Source organism: Dama dama, chromosome 33 (genome assembly GCF_033118175.1).
Source record: "Dama dama isolate Ldn47 chromosome 33, ASM3311817v1, whole genome shotgun sequence".
Classification (NCBI taxonomy): Eukaryota; Metazoa; Chordata; class Mammalia; order Artiodactyla; family Cervidae; genus Dama; species Dama dama.
The window spans coordinates 63,239,637-63,253,308 of NC_083713.1; the positions used below are offsets into that span (position 1 = coordinate 63,239,637).

The following is a 13,672-nucleotide window of genomic DNA, read 5'->3' on the forward strand; positions in this document are numbered from 1 at the left end:
TATTCTTCAGTTGCTAAGAAGCTTCATGATTAATTTGTATTCCTGAAAGTAAGAATTTTTAACAATTATAATTTCAAAATTCTATTTAAAAAATACGAGAACATTATGAAATCTTGTTAAGATGCCTAGTTCACATTAGACTCCAAATACACAGACACCATCTCATCTTTTGCCATTCTCAACCCTCAGCTTACCCCAAGGCTTCCCAAACTATTTGCAGGCTTCAAGTTCAATAAGGCATCATCACCTCTACTAATGCTCTTCTTCTGCCTTGAATATCTTTTTATCTAAACTCACCTGGCTTATTCTCACTTGCCTTGCAGGATTCAGGTGAGGTATCACCTCTCCTGGAAACATTTTCCTGACTTGATCTGTCTGGAAAGGCAGTATCTCCTATGAGTTTGCCTCAAGCTCTGTGCTGCCCCCCATAAAAGCATTTAGCAGTGCTGCCATCTGTTCCCGTATCTCTGAACCCCCTTCTAATCCGAAAGCTATCTGAGGTAAGGACCGCATTTTATCCTTGATAGCCCAGTATCTGACTCACAGTTAATGTTTTAAAAGAATGTTTGTTGAAGAAAAGAAAACACATAGTTTTAATATACCTAATTTTCAAATAGTTCCCAAAAGTTTGGTTGTTGCCTTTCTAATATTTAAGAAAAATCAAATAAAAAAAATGGAAGTGATACAGCAGATTGATATGACGTAGGTCCCCTTCCACCCCAGAACACCTGCTAAGATACGATAATGTTTTTGAAATACATAGCTGAACTTGAGATAATAAAAAGGAGATTCCTGAGTCACAAAAACAAAGAGGGAACTTAAAGGCAGAAATAAGCATGTAAAGGTGACTGAAGAAAATCAGGGGGTTATCAACTCTGGGTAGACACCAAAACAGCTAGTGGCTAGGGATCAGGATCTTACAGGATAAGCCATTTAGATGCTAAAAGCCTATTGGTAGGACTTACAGAGCAAAATGACCATGCTTTGATAGACTACAGAGACTGAGAATGACGGAAGAAAAGTCTGTTTATGGCTGAGACTACCACATCGTTAGCTTAGCAATGACAATGTGAATTACACCACTCTGAGATAAGAAGGTATAAACTAGCAGAGCAGAAGTGGTCTTTGGTATGTATACAGGTTAGGCTATGTCCAAGAATGCCCTAGTCTCATAAATATAAGTCTAGGTTTGGAAACTATGCTTCCGCAAGTATGATGTCATTCAGATATTACCATCCCCAGCTTATGAGGCACTAAGAGTAAGAAGCTGCATATTTTTTCTGATGTTGTTCCGAATCTCTCTACCAGGTAACCTAGGAACACATCAATTTCCTTCTGTATCCTTTATATTTAATCAAGTATTGTCTGTGTATGGGCTTCCGTCAATCCAAATCAGTACAGAGGTTGTAACATCTTGAATGGCCCCTCACGGATATGGGTGTACATGAGGCAAGGAAGTGGACTGAAGACTTTTGCTTAAAGCCTGGATCTTAGAAGGGACTGTCACCTCAGTAAAACTCCAGGCCCAGGTGGTTTCCATGACAAATCCTACCAAACATTTAAAGAAAGCAACATCAATTTTACACAATCTCTTTCAAAAAACAGAAGAGAACAAAATACTTCCCAACTGATGTTATGAGGCCAGTGTTTCTCTGATATCAAAACCAAAATGTAAGGAAACTGTAGGCCAATATTTCTCATTAACACAGACACCAAAATCCTCAACAGGGGCTTACCTGGTGGTTCATGGTAAAGAATCTGCCTGCAATGCAGGAGACCCAGATTCAATCCCTGGGTTGGGAAGATTCCCTGAAGTAAGAAATGGCAACCCACTCTCATATTCTTGCTGGAGAATTCTATGGACAGAGAAGCCTAGCAGGCTACAGTCCATGGGGGTCACAAAGAGTCGGACACGACTGAGTTTGACTACTACTACTACTAAAATCCTTAACAAAATATTAGCATATTAAATCCAGCTATAGAAGTAAAAATTATGCAAATCAATGCAAGTTAAACCACAAAAAAGTAGAAGTAGAGTTCATCCTGGCAGTGTGAAGCTAATTAGCTATCTAAAAAATCAACCCACGTAGAAACAAAAGATCATATCAATTTAAGTAGAAAACACATTTCACAAAATTCAACATCCATTCATATAAAAACTCCCAGCAAACTAAGAACAGAACTTTCCCAACCTAGTAGAGAGTATCAATGAAGAAACTATACCTGACATCAAATTTCATGCTAAAAGACTAAACAAGATTAGGAGCAAAACAAAGATGTCCACTCTCACCATTCACATTCAGTATTTTACTGGAGCCTTAGCCAGTTTAAAAAGGCAAGGGAAACAAACAGAACCATATATTGGAAAAGAAGAAGTAAAACTATGCCTATTCATATGACTACTTACAAAGAAAATTCAAAAGACACCACAAAACTCTTCCTAGAGCTAATAACTGAATTTAGTAAGGTCACAGGATATGACCTCAAGGCACAAAAATTAGTCACATTCCTACATACTAACAACAAAGCACTGGATATGAAAAAATTGTAAACAATACCATTACAACAGCTCATTTTAAACAAACAATAATTAGATATACACCTAATAAAAAATATACAGGATCCATATGCTGAAATCAAAGAAGACCTAAATAACTGGAGACCAACTGTGACCATAAAGTGGAAGACCCAGCATATAAACGTATCAATTCTCCACCAAAATAATCTACAGACTCTAGGCAATTCCAATCAAAATCCCAATGAGACTTTTTGTAGATATATACCAATCCTAAAATGTAAACAGAAAAGCAAAGGAGCTAGAATAGCCAAAACAAATTTGAAAAAAAATTTTAAAAAGGAAAAGGAAAGGGACTATTTAATGTAAACACTTATAAAACCAAGAGCATCCAGAAATAAACCCACAAAAATGTGGCCAGTGATCTTTGATAAAGTTGAATAAGTAAGTCTATGAAGGAAACTCTTCAACAAATGCTGTTGGGACAACTAAACATCCACAGGCAAGAAAAGAAGATTATACAAAAATCAACTTGAAATGGATAAAAACTCTAAATATAAAATGTAAAACTTTTAGAATAAAACAAAAAATTGACCATGTAATCTAAGTTAATGTCACTAGTGACTAAATCATGATGCTAATATGCCCTTCTGATATACAATAGAGGCACTTCACCTTTATGATCTTCTTTCCAAAGTCATAACCCAAATGTAACCATACAATTTTTTTTACTTCAAAAATATTTTAACAGATACACGTTAAAATTGAGCTCCTTTGCTGTTTTCCTCAAACTACCACATCACTGTTAATTGGCTATACCCCAATACAAAATAAAAAGTTTCGGAAAAAAATTTTTTTTTTTAATTTTTAAATCTCTCAAACTGAATGACATTCTACAAAATTCCTGACTAGTATCCCTCAAAGCTCCAAGTGATCAAAAATGAGGAAAGACTAAGAAATTTTCACAGGAATGTAGACTGAACAATCTAAGGTGACAAGGTAACTAAATACAATGCAGTATCCCAGACTAGATCTTTGAAGAGAAAATGGCTGTTAGTGGAAAAACTAGCTAAACAAAATCTGACTAATGTACCTGGCGTGCTGTGTAGTCCATGGAGCTGCAGAGAGTCAGACATGACTTAGAGACTGAAGAACGACAATGTGCCAAGTTTTAACTAACATCCCAACGTTGGCTTTTCAGTTCTCACACACGTATCATGGTAATACAAACTAACAACAGGGAAAACTGAGAGAAGGGTATCCTGGAAGTGTCTGTAACTATCTCTATAACTTTTCTATAAACCTAAAATAAACCACAAATTTTTTAAAGTTTATACACACACACACACACACACATATATATATATATATATATATATTTTAATTAGGAGAAAGCTTTCTGACCTCAAGCAAGTGTTCTCAGACATGGCACCAAAAGCATGATTCATAATGTAAAAAGCTGATAAGCCAAACTGCATCAAATTTTTAAAACTTTATTCTGGAAAAGACACTAATAAGAGAATGAAAAGATAAATTACAGTCTTGAGAAAATATTTGTATTTAGAATATATTAAAAAACTCTCAAAACACAACAATAAGAAAACAACTCAATTAAAAAGTGGGCAAAAGACTTGCAGACATTTCACCATAGAGTATATTCATGGCAAATAAACACATGAAAGATATTTAAAATTAAAATTAGGATGAGATATTCTCATTCTAACAACACATCTGTTAGAATGCTGCTGCTGCTGCTAAGTCACTTCAGTCGTGTCTGACTCTGTGCGACCCCATAGACGGCAGCCCACCAGGCTCCGTCGTCCCTGGAATTCTCTAGGCAAGAACACTGGAGTGGGTTGCCATTTCCTTCTCCAATGCAGGAAAGTGAAAAGTGAGAGTGACGTCCAAGAAATAGATCTATTATCCATCAACAGGGGAATGAGTAAACAAACTATCCCTACAGTAGAATACTACTAATAGAAAGGAACAAACCATTGATACAAAATTACTTCAAATGATCTCAAAAGTATTATGGTGAGTGAAAGAAGACAGTCTCATATGGTTACTATTTGATTCCATCTCTATGAAACTCCTGGAAGGTGAAAACTTACAGTGACTAAGAACATGTTCAGTTCAGTTCAGTCACTCAGTCATGTCCGACTCTTTGCTAGTGACTGCCAAATATTAGAATGGAGAAGAGGAGTTTGGGGGAGGTTATAGAACTATCCTATACTCGGTGGTAGCAACTTTAAAAACTATAGGGGACTTCCCTGGTGGTCCAGTAATTAAGAATCCACCCTGCAATGCAGGGGACATTGGTTCAATTCCTGGTTGGGGAACTAAGATCTCACATGCTCCCAGGACCACACACTCTGGAGCCTATACACTGTAAAGTGTAAAAAAAAAAAAGATTCCAAGTACTGCAACTAAGACTCAACACAGCCAAATAAATAAATATTTTTAAAAACTTGTATACAAATGCACATGAAAAAAGAAAAACCTGAAAGCGTTAGTCGCTCAGTTATGTCTGACTTTTTGCAACCCTACGTACTGTAGCCCTTTAGGCTCCCCGGTCCATGGAATTTTCCAGGCAAGAATACTAGAGTAGCCATTCCCTTCTCCAGGGGTCTTCCTGAGCCAAGAATTGAACCTGGGTTTCCTGTATTACAGGCAGATTCTTTACCATCTGAGCCACCAGGGAATGTACATGGTACCATTATTTTCACTCTAATGGCAGAAAGCGAAGAGGAGATAAAGAGCCTCTTGTTGAGGGTAAAAGAGGAGAGTGAAAAAGCTGCCTTAAAACTCAGTATTCAAAAAACGAAGATTATGGCATCCAGTCCCATCACCTCATGGCAAACAGATGTGAAAAAAGTGGAAATGGTGACAGATTGTTTCCTTGGGCTCCAAAAACACTGCAGAGTGAATGTAGCCACAAAATTAAAAGATACTTGCTGCTTGGAAGAAAAGCTATGAAAAATCTAGACAATGCATTAAAAAGCAGAGACATCACTTGCCAACAAAGGTCTGTATAGTCAAAGCTATGGTTTTTCCAGTAGTCATGTATGGATATGAGAACTGGACCATAGAGAAGGCTGAGAGCTGAAGAATTGATACCTTCAAATTGTGGGGCTGGAGAAGACTCTCAAGAATCCTTTCAATTGTTAGGAGATCAAATCAGTCAATCCTAAAGAAAATCAACCTTAAAGATTCATTGGAGAGACTGATACTAAAGCTGAAGTTCCAATACTTTGGCTACCTAATGCAAAGAGCCTACTCACTGGAAAAAACCCTGATTCTGGGTAAGAATGAAGGCAAGAGAAAGGGGGAGCAGAGGATGAAATGGTTAGATTGCATCACAGACTCGATGGACATGAGCTCGACCAAACTATGGGAGATAGTGAAGGACAGATGGCTGGTGTGCCGCAGTCCAGCAAAGAATTGGACACAACTTAGCAACTGAACAACAAATGTGCTAAAGTTCAGTGAACATAAAAAAAAAGTCCAACTTACTGTATGTTAATTTCTAAAATAAAATTTTATAAAAATGGGAACATTAAAAAACTACTAACAAGTGATTTTCATTAATACATAAACAAATCACTAACAAGTGATTCATTAATCTAATACAAAGAAAGATTTCATGAATTCACTCAATGAATAACCATGGACTATGTGTCAGTACACTTTTTTGAAATATTAAAAAGCTGAACAGAAATTATATAACAGCATTGCAATGCTGATGTATACATAATGTGTTATTATCTTATTAAATCCTCACAAATACTCTCAAAGGTACATATTATTTATTATCTTGACTTCACCAACTTAGAAACCAAATCAACGAAATTAAGTTTTGCCCAAAGTTGCTAAGGTAATAGGTCCCTAAGCTAGAAATTAAACATCAGTTTGTCTAATTCACTGCGTGGGCAAATAGTAGATCAATTAATGCTGAATGAATGAATGTAAATGCAAACTCTATGACACCATGCTGCCTTCTGATATATTTTGTCATATTAAATCTATGTATTTATATTCTAAAAGATAAGAAAATCTGGATGGGGATTTCCCTGGTGGCTCAGTGGTAAAGAATTTGCCTGCCAATGCAGGAGACAGGGGTTCAATCCCTGGTCCAGGAAGAGCCCACATGCCATGGAGCAACTAAGCCCATGTACCACCACTACTGAGACTGTGCTCTAGAGCCAGCCAGCCACAGCTACCGAAGCCCACATGACCTAGAGTCTGTGGTCCACAATAAGAGAAGCCATGGCAGTAACAAGTCCACACACTGCAACTAGAGAGTAGCTTCTCCTCACAGCAACTAGAGAAAAACCTGCACAGCAACAATAAATAGTACTACTAATAAATAATGGGACTATTTATGAAACATTATCTAGTTTATTGCATATGCAAATAATTTTCTTTTTTTATGTGTCACATAATCTACTTGATATAATAATTACTATGGAATGAAACACAGATTATCATTCTTCCCCTTCCTTAGAAATTTTTTAATTAAAAAAAAAAAACTAAAGACTGACTCAGGCCAACAGAGTAAATTAAAACCAGTATACAAATTTCCTTTAACTAGGTCTTCTTTCTTGACCATATACTTATGCTTGGGCCATTTTGGTGGTAGAATGTTTTAACACTAACATCTCCAAAATAAAGAGATGCTGTGAATAAATGAAAAAAATTAAAAGAACTTCAGAGAGATTATAAGGTTTTTTAAATGTGATACTCTTAAATTAACATATCACAATTAATACTAAGACACAATTGAGTTTTGATGCTATAACATAACTGAGATCAACATTTTATGTCAATTCGATTTTCAACAACACATATGAAGCTTTCTATTACTTAATTGTTCTATGCTAGTCATCAGAATCCTAGTTAGGTACAACCTAGACCATGACTACTGTGCAAAACAGAGTTAACAGCCCTGTGACTGCTATCCTCAGAAAGGCCTACTTACAAGGCTGACCTATGGTTGGTATTTGGGTTTGGCTACTTGGATTTGGGGAGAGGTCACATCATTTATCCTAATTGATAAAGACTTATTGTGCGTAAATTGTACAAACAACGTGGTTTAAACAGCAGGTTTACCTGCTTTCCTTCTAGGAGTCTAAAATTTTCTTATGTCACAGTCAGACGGTATCTCCGTGACATGTCACTAGTTAAAAATCTGAGACAGCTGAGCTTCTAACAAGTTAGCTTCTAACAAGTTTCTCTGATAGACAACATTTCGTATGTACTGTCATAACTTGTTGCTAAGGGAATTCAGTATACCCTGTGTGACTCCATTAGGAAAGGACTCTTAAACACTTGCACTTCCTCCAAACTTTGCCTCAGGCACTTTTCCCCTTTGCTGATTTTGCTTTGCATTCTGTCACTGTAAGAAATCCTAGCATTAAGAGCAACTATCAATACATGCTGAGTCCTGTGTGAATTCCGAGCAAATCATCTATCTTGCAGGCATTCTGGGGGCCTCCCTGACATACATTCTAAAAGTTACCTGTGTAAAGTGTATACTTACCATCTTACCAGGCAATGTGCTCTGGGAGGAAAGTCATTATTCATACACAGCAAATCTTGCATAGATTGTGGAATAACATCTACGGAAACATTTGATAATGACCAAGTGAGTACATTCATTCTAAGGTAGAATTTCATCATATAATTTAAAGACATCATTCTATAACACATCTTACTAGTCCATATAGTTTTGCCATTGCTTCAGGATTTACATCTAGGGCTAAAGTTAAACTTTGGAAGGAGACCGATGTCTCTCTCTCACTCTCTCTTTTCTTAAAAAGAAAAAAAAACAAAGAAGCCAGTCTATTAAAAAAAAAAAAAAATATATATATATATATCATTCCCATGTTTATAGTATTTTCCATTCTTCTAAATCATTACTCAAACAATTCTTCATTCCTTACTAGAAAGCCTTGGTTTTTTTGTTCTTCTTGGCATGCCCTTGTCTTTACTTTTCTTCAGAATTTATATATAGAGTCTGTCAATTCTATATCACCTCCCATAGCTAACCTTTTTTTTCATCTCTAGCCATCTTAAATATTCTTGTAAAACCACTAAGCAGCTTCTCCTTTATAACCCATATATCTGGAAGTACTTGCATTACAATCCATAATAAGATACTAACATCAGTGATCATTATTTATACTTGAAAATACACCATAAGTTCAAAGCACAAAAAAATGTTTATAAAAATACTTCCTTTTGCTATACAGCTATATTTGCTTAGCAAATTTATATTTTGTTAATCTGTAAAAAGAATAAATAGGAGAATACTAATGACTTGATGCTCTACTTAACTAAAGCAATAAGCAACTCAAATAATCAGTACTCAAATCTTCTGACCTCTGATAATGTAATTTTAAATGTGTATCTTCAAATTAACTGGGCTGTTGATTTGCTTCTAACTTCTACCATTAGTTACAGCTTCAATCACAACCAAATTAAAACTGCCAAATACTTACACACATGCAGTAACAATGCCTTAACTATCTTAAATTCATTAATTATCTCTCATCATTCCAGTCTCCTCTATCTCAGAAACACTGATTCTAAGCCTCCTTATTACAATAGCTTTTCCTTGATGTATGTTTTCTCTACAAATTAACAACACCCAAGATTTCTATACCTTGAACAGTTTCCGTCATTAATCAGCAGAATGTTGGACCCAGAAATCACTAGGCTATTATTAGGCTTCTACCAGCTGTGTATATTTCCCTCTTTCCCTTATTCCTATACATTCTCATATTCTGGTTTATTTTGTTGTATAATTGTCCTATCCAAGTGTATACATGGTCAAATTATCTATCCTAGTTTATGAATCTAAACGCAGATGCTATCTAATTGTTTTGTGAAAATAATATATACAATAGAAAAAGGTAATATAATTTTATTCCTATGTAAGAAAAGGTACAAAATATTTCAGGCTTACACTTAGAAATGATAATGTGTTTTGACCATCAAAACTTGAACACTCCCTATGCATAGTTATTTTCTGAGTGAATGAAAAAGAATATTGACCAGATTCAAAATTCACACTTTTTAATACCTTGCTCACTCACTATTTTATACTAGCAGATCTCAGAACAAAGATTTGGATAGTGACCTATTAACAACTGTAAACACCATCTAACATGGGGCCAAGTACTAAAACAGGTACTTTATTTCAATGGGAAATGCAAAATTTAATAAAATTAAAATATTAACTCAGAATTAGAAATTACTGTATTTCAAGTTAGTAATAAATTATGAGATTATTCTATTAAAAAAAGACTATTTAAAAAAAAAAAAGACTATTTTAACATGGATCCTTCTCTTAAAATACCTGGTAACATATGTGTGACAAATTGGGAGAGTATGACTGACATATATTCACTACCATGTGTAGAATAGCTAGTGGGAAGCTGCTATATAGCACAGGGAGCTCAGCTCCATGCTGTGATGGTCTGGGGGGTGGGATGGCGGTGGGAGGTTCGAGAGGGAAGGGATGTATGTATACATGTAGCTGATTCACTTTGTTGTGCAGCATAAACTAACACAACATTGTAAAGCAATTATACATCAATAAAAATATAAATAAATAAAATGATAGCTAATATAAATTAAAATTACCTTTGCGACTTTGTAGGGGGGAAGAAATAATACTCTCAGAATCCTTTATTAAGCTGCAAAGGATGTTTGCTAGCTTGAATACTAATTGCAATGCTTGTATAAGAGGCTGATAACATTAATAATGATGAGATACACACTTACGTACAGTATCTTATTAAATCTTCCCACTTACCCTCCAGGTAGTATTACTTCATTTTACAAATGAGATCAGTCAAGCTTAGAAAGGTCAAGTAATAGTAAGTAGAAAAACCAGAATTTTAATCCACTTGATCTGTCTCCAAAGCCTGGGGCATACACAAAGCCAACACTGACTAATCAATAAACAACTTTCAAAAATTCTTCAAAGCCCAGCTTAGTTACTTAATTCTCCATAACATCTTCTCTGATCTCCCTGGATTAAAACTGATCTTTTCTCCTCTGAACTCCAGTAAAACTTTGTGCTTTGGGATAGCATTTATCACTTTTTACCTCTTATTATTCTTACTTACCTATAGACTTTATCTCCCCTACTGAAATGTACATTTTCTCAATTGGACTTAGCACAGAACCTAGCACATGTTTGGTTGGTCATGTCCAACTCTTGCGACCCCCATGGACCCAGGCTCCTCTCTGTCCATGGGATTCTCCAGGCAAGAATACTGGAGTGGGTTGCCATTCCCTTCTCCAAGGGATCTTCCCAACCCAGGAACTGAACCTAGGTCTCCTGCATTGCAGGTAGTTGATTTACCAACTGAGCTATGAGGAAAGCCCTAGCACATGTTAGGCACTCTACAAATAAATGATTTAACTAATTTAAAAATGAATGATGCTGTGATAATTACTCTGCAAAAATCATACTCTATTTCAGGTGTGGTGAAACAACTGTGCATATGTAAAACATCTCCAGAGAATACTATTTAATTAAGTGAGCTAAATTCATAATTCAAAATTAAAATCACTCTTACAAGAGTTTAAAAATATATAGTGAAGGGCTTCCCTTGTGGCTCAGTGGTAGAGAACCTGCCTGTCAATGCAGGAGATACAGGTTCGATCCCTGGTCTGGGAAGATCCCACATGCCTTGGAGCAACTAAGCCTGTGTGCCACAACTACTGGACCAGTGCTCTGGAGCCCGCATGCCCCAACTACTGAAGCCCGAGCACCCCAGAGCCCATGCTCTACAACAAGAGAGGCTACGGCAATGAGAAGCCTGTGCATCACAACTGGGGAGTGGTCCCTGCTTGTCACCACCTACAGCAAAGAAGACCCAGCGCAGCCAAAAAAAAATAAACGAAAAAAAAAAATAATATATAGTGAAAACTTACCTTCTGGTACTTCATCCTTTCCTTCTTTATCAGTGGATTCTTGTACAAGATAATGATGAGTGACCGAAAACTTGAAGTCTGCAAAGGAAATCTCATCGGATTTCTCTTCCCATGTCCCAGAAGTAAACACACCCTGCATTTCACAGAAAAACAAAAAAGGAAAAAACAACCGCCTTAACATATTCAATAGTTACCATTAGTTTCTTCACCACAGATCTTTTTTCCCTTTTTCTGCCCCTTAATCTAAAAGCTTCATCCTATATTTATCCTCCTCAAAAGGGAAAAGGGAAAACATACAAGTGAATAAACCAAGAGGAAATTATTTATAAGTGGTTTATCACAGTGATCCTTTAAAAAGAAAATTTCCCTAGAAAATTAATTATCAAGTGACTAACAAAACTGTAGTTTTCAAGTAATCAAGTAATTTTGGTAAGATGAGTCTCTATATAAAATAATGAATATATAGTAAATCCCATGCCTCTTCACACACACACAAAAAAAAACCCAACTCTCTACCAACAGCAGAATCTGAGTACCTTTTAACAGAAAATGGTTAAATTTTATAAATTTTAAAAATTAGAAAAAATACATGACAATAAAATATTTATTATAAAAATCTCAAATCTAATAACATCACTATGTATTCCACAGCATTGTTGGAGATCAGAAATTGCTTCAGAAACAAGCAAATTTGTAAAATCAATTTAAGTGGCATGACATCTGTAGCATTTATTTGCTGAACAGGTTCTGTGAGTTTCTTTATTGAGCTCTGGCATTCAAATATTTTCATTTAAATATCAACTTGATTGGAAAACATTTTAATTAAAAGTTTCAAACAGCCCCCTTACTTACATAAAATAATCATAAAAAAGGATTTTTCCCACAAAGCTTCTAGTCTCCCATTGCTGTTATTTCCACTGGAGAAGTCTATAGTCATTACAGCACAGCACCACCAAGAGGCAGAAATACCAACTCAGCAACTTCCAAGTACAGAGAGCCCCAAACTAGATAAGAAAAGGTGAGGAATGATTCTGTGAGAAATTGAGTTTTTAAAAGTGTTGTTTGGACTGTACCTATCATATAACATCTGGCAATTTTATGTATTCTTGGAAAGGTAAGTAAAATTCTGAATCTTTTTGGGAGGAGAATAACCACCATGTAACCTGCATATCACAGAAAACTAACCAAACTGATCACATGGATCACAGCCTTGTCTAATTCAATGAACTATGAGCCATGCCATGTAGGGCCACCCAAGACGGATGGGTGATAGTGAAGAGTTCTGACAAAACGTGGCCCACTGGAGAAGGGAATGGCAAACCATTTCAGTATTCTTGACTTGAGAACCCCATGAACAGTATGGCAGAAAATGAAGATGAAATAAAGAGCCTCTTGATGAAGGTGAGAGAGGAGAGTGAAAAGGTTAGCTTAAAACTCAACATTCCAGAAACTAAGATCATGGCATCCGGTCCCATTACTTCATGGCAAAAAGATCGGGAAACATTGACAGACTTTATTTCTTGGGCTCCAAAATCACTGCAGAGGGTGACTGCAGCCATGAAATTAAAAGACGCACACTCCTTGAAAGAAAAGCTATGACCAACCTAGACAGCGTATTAAAAAGCAGAAACATTACTTTGCCAAAAGAGGTCTGTATAGTCAAAGCTATGGTTTTTCCAGTAGTCATGTATGGTTGTGAGAGTTGGACTATAAAGAAAGCTGAGAGCCGAAGAATTGATGCTTTTGAACTGTGGTGTTGGAGAAGACTCTTGAGAGTCCCTTGAACTGCAAGGAGATCAAACCAGTCCATCCTAAAGGAAATCAATCCTGAATATTCATTTGAAGGACTGATGCTGAAGCTGAAACTCCAATACTTTGGCCAGCTGATGGAAGAGCCAACTCATTAGAAAAGACCCTCATGCTGGGAAAGACTGAAGGCAGGAGAAGGGGAGGACAGAGGATGAGATGGGTGGATGGCATCACCGACTCAATGGACATGAGTTTGAGCAAGCTCCAGGAGTTGGTGAAAGACAGGGAAGCCTGGTGTGCTGCAGTCCATGGGGTTGCAAAGAGTCAGACACAACTGAGTGACTGAACAATAACATACTACATACCTAAAACTATGATTTTTTTTAATATGTTAGGCTTCTTTAAACTGAGGTTAACCTGTGTTAAATTAAGATATCTAGAACCTGAACCAAAAGTCTC

General features: G+C 36.2%; 1 protein-coding gene across 4 annotated transcripts in view; it reads right to left on the reverse strand.

Moving 5' to 3' along the window:
• Positions 1 to 13,672, reverse strand: part of RAB3GAP1 (RAB3 GTPase activating protein catalytic subunit 1) — a 96,149-nt gene that overhangs the window by 58,604 nt on the left and 23,873 nt on the right. For all 4 annotated transcript variants that reach the window (XM_061135408.1, XM_061135409.1, XM_061135410.1 and 1 more), the window contains 2 exons: positions 11,465 to 11,597; positions 8,055 to 8,133 (listed from right to left, as the gene is read on the reverse strand). In XM_061135408.1, the coding sequence (XP_060991391.1) occupies positions 8,055 to 8,133; positions 11,465 to 11,597 (212 nt within the window). The remainder of the gene's footprint in view (positions 1 to 8,054; positions 8,134 to 11,464; positions 11,598 to 13,672) is intronic.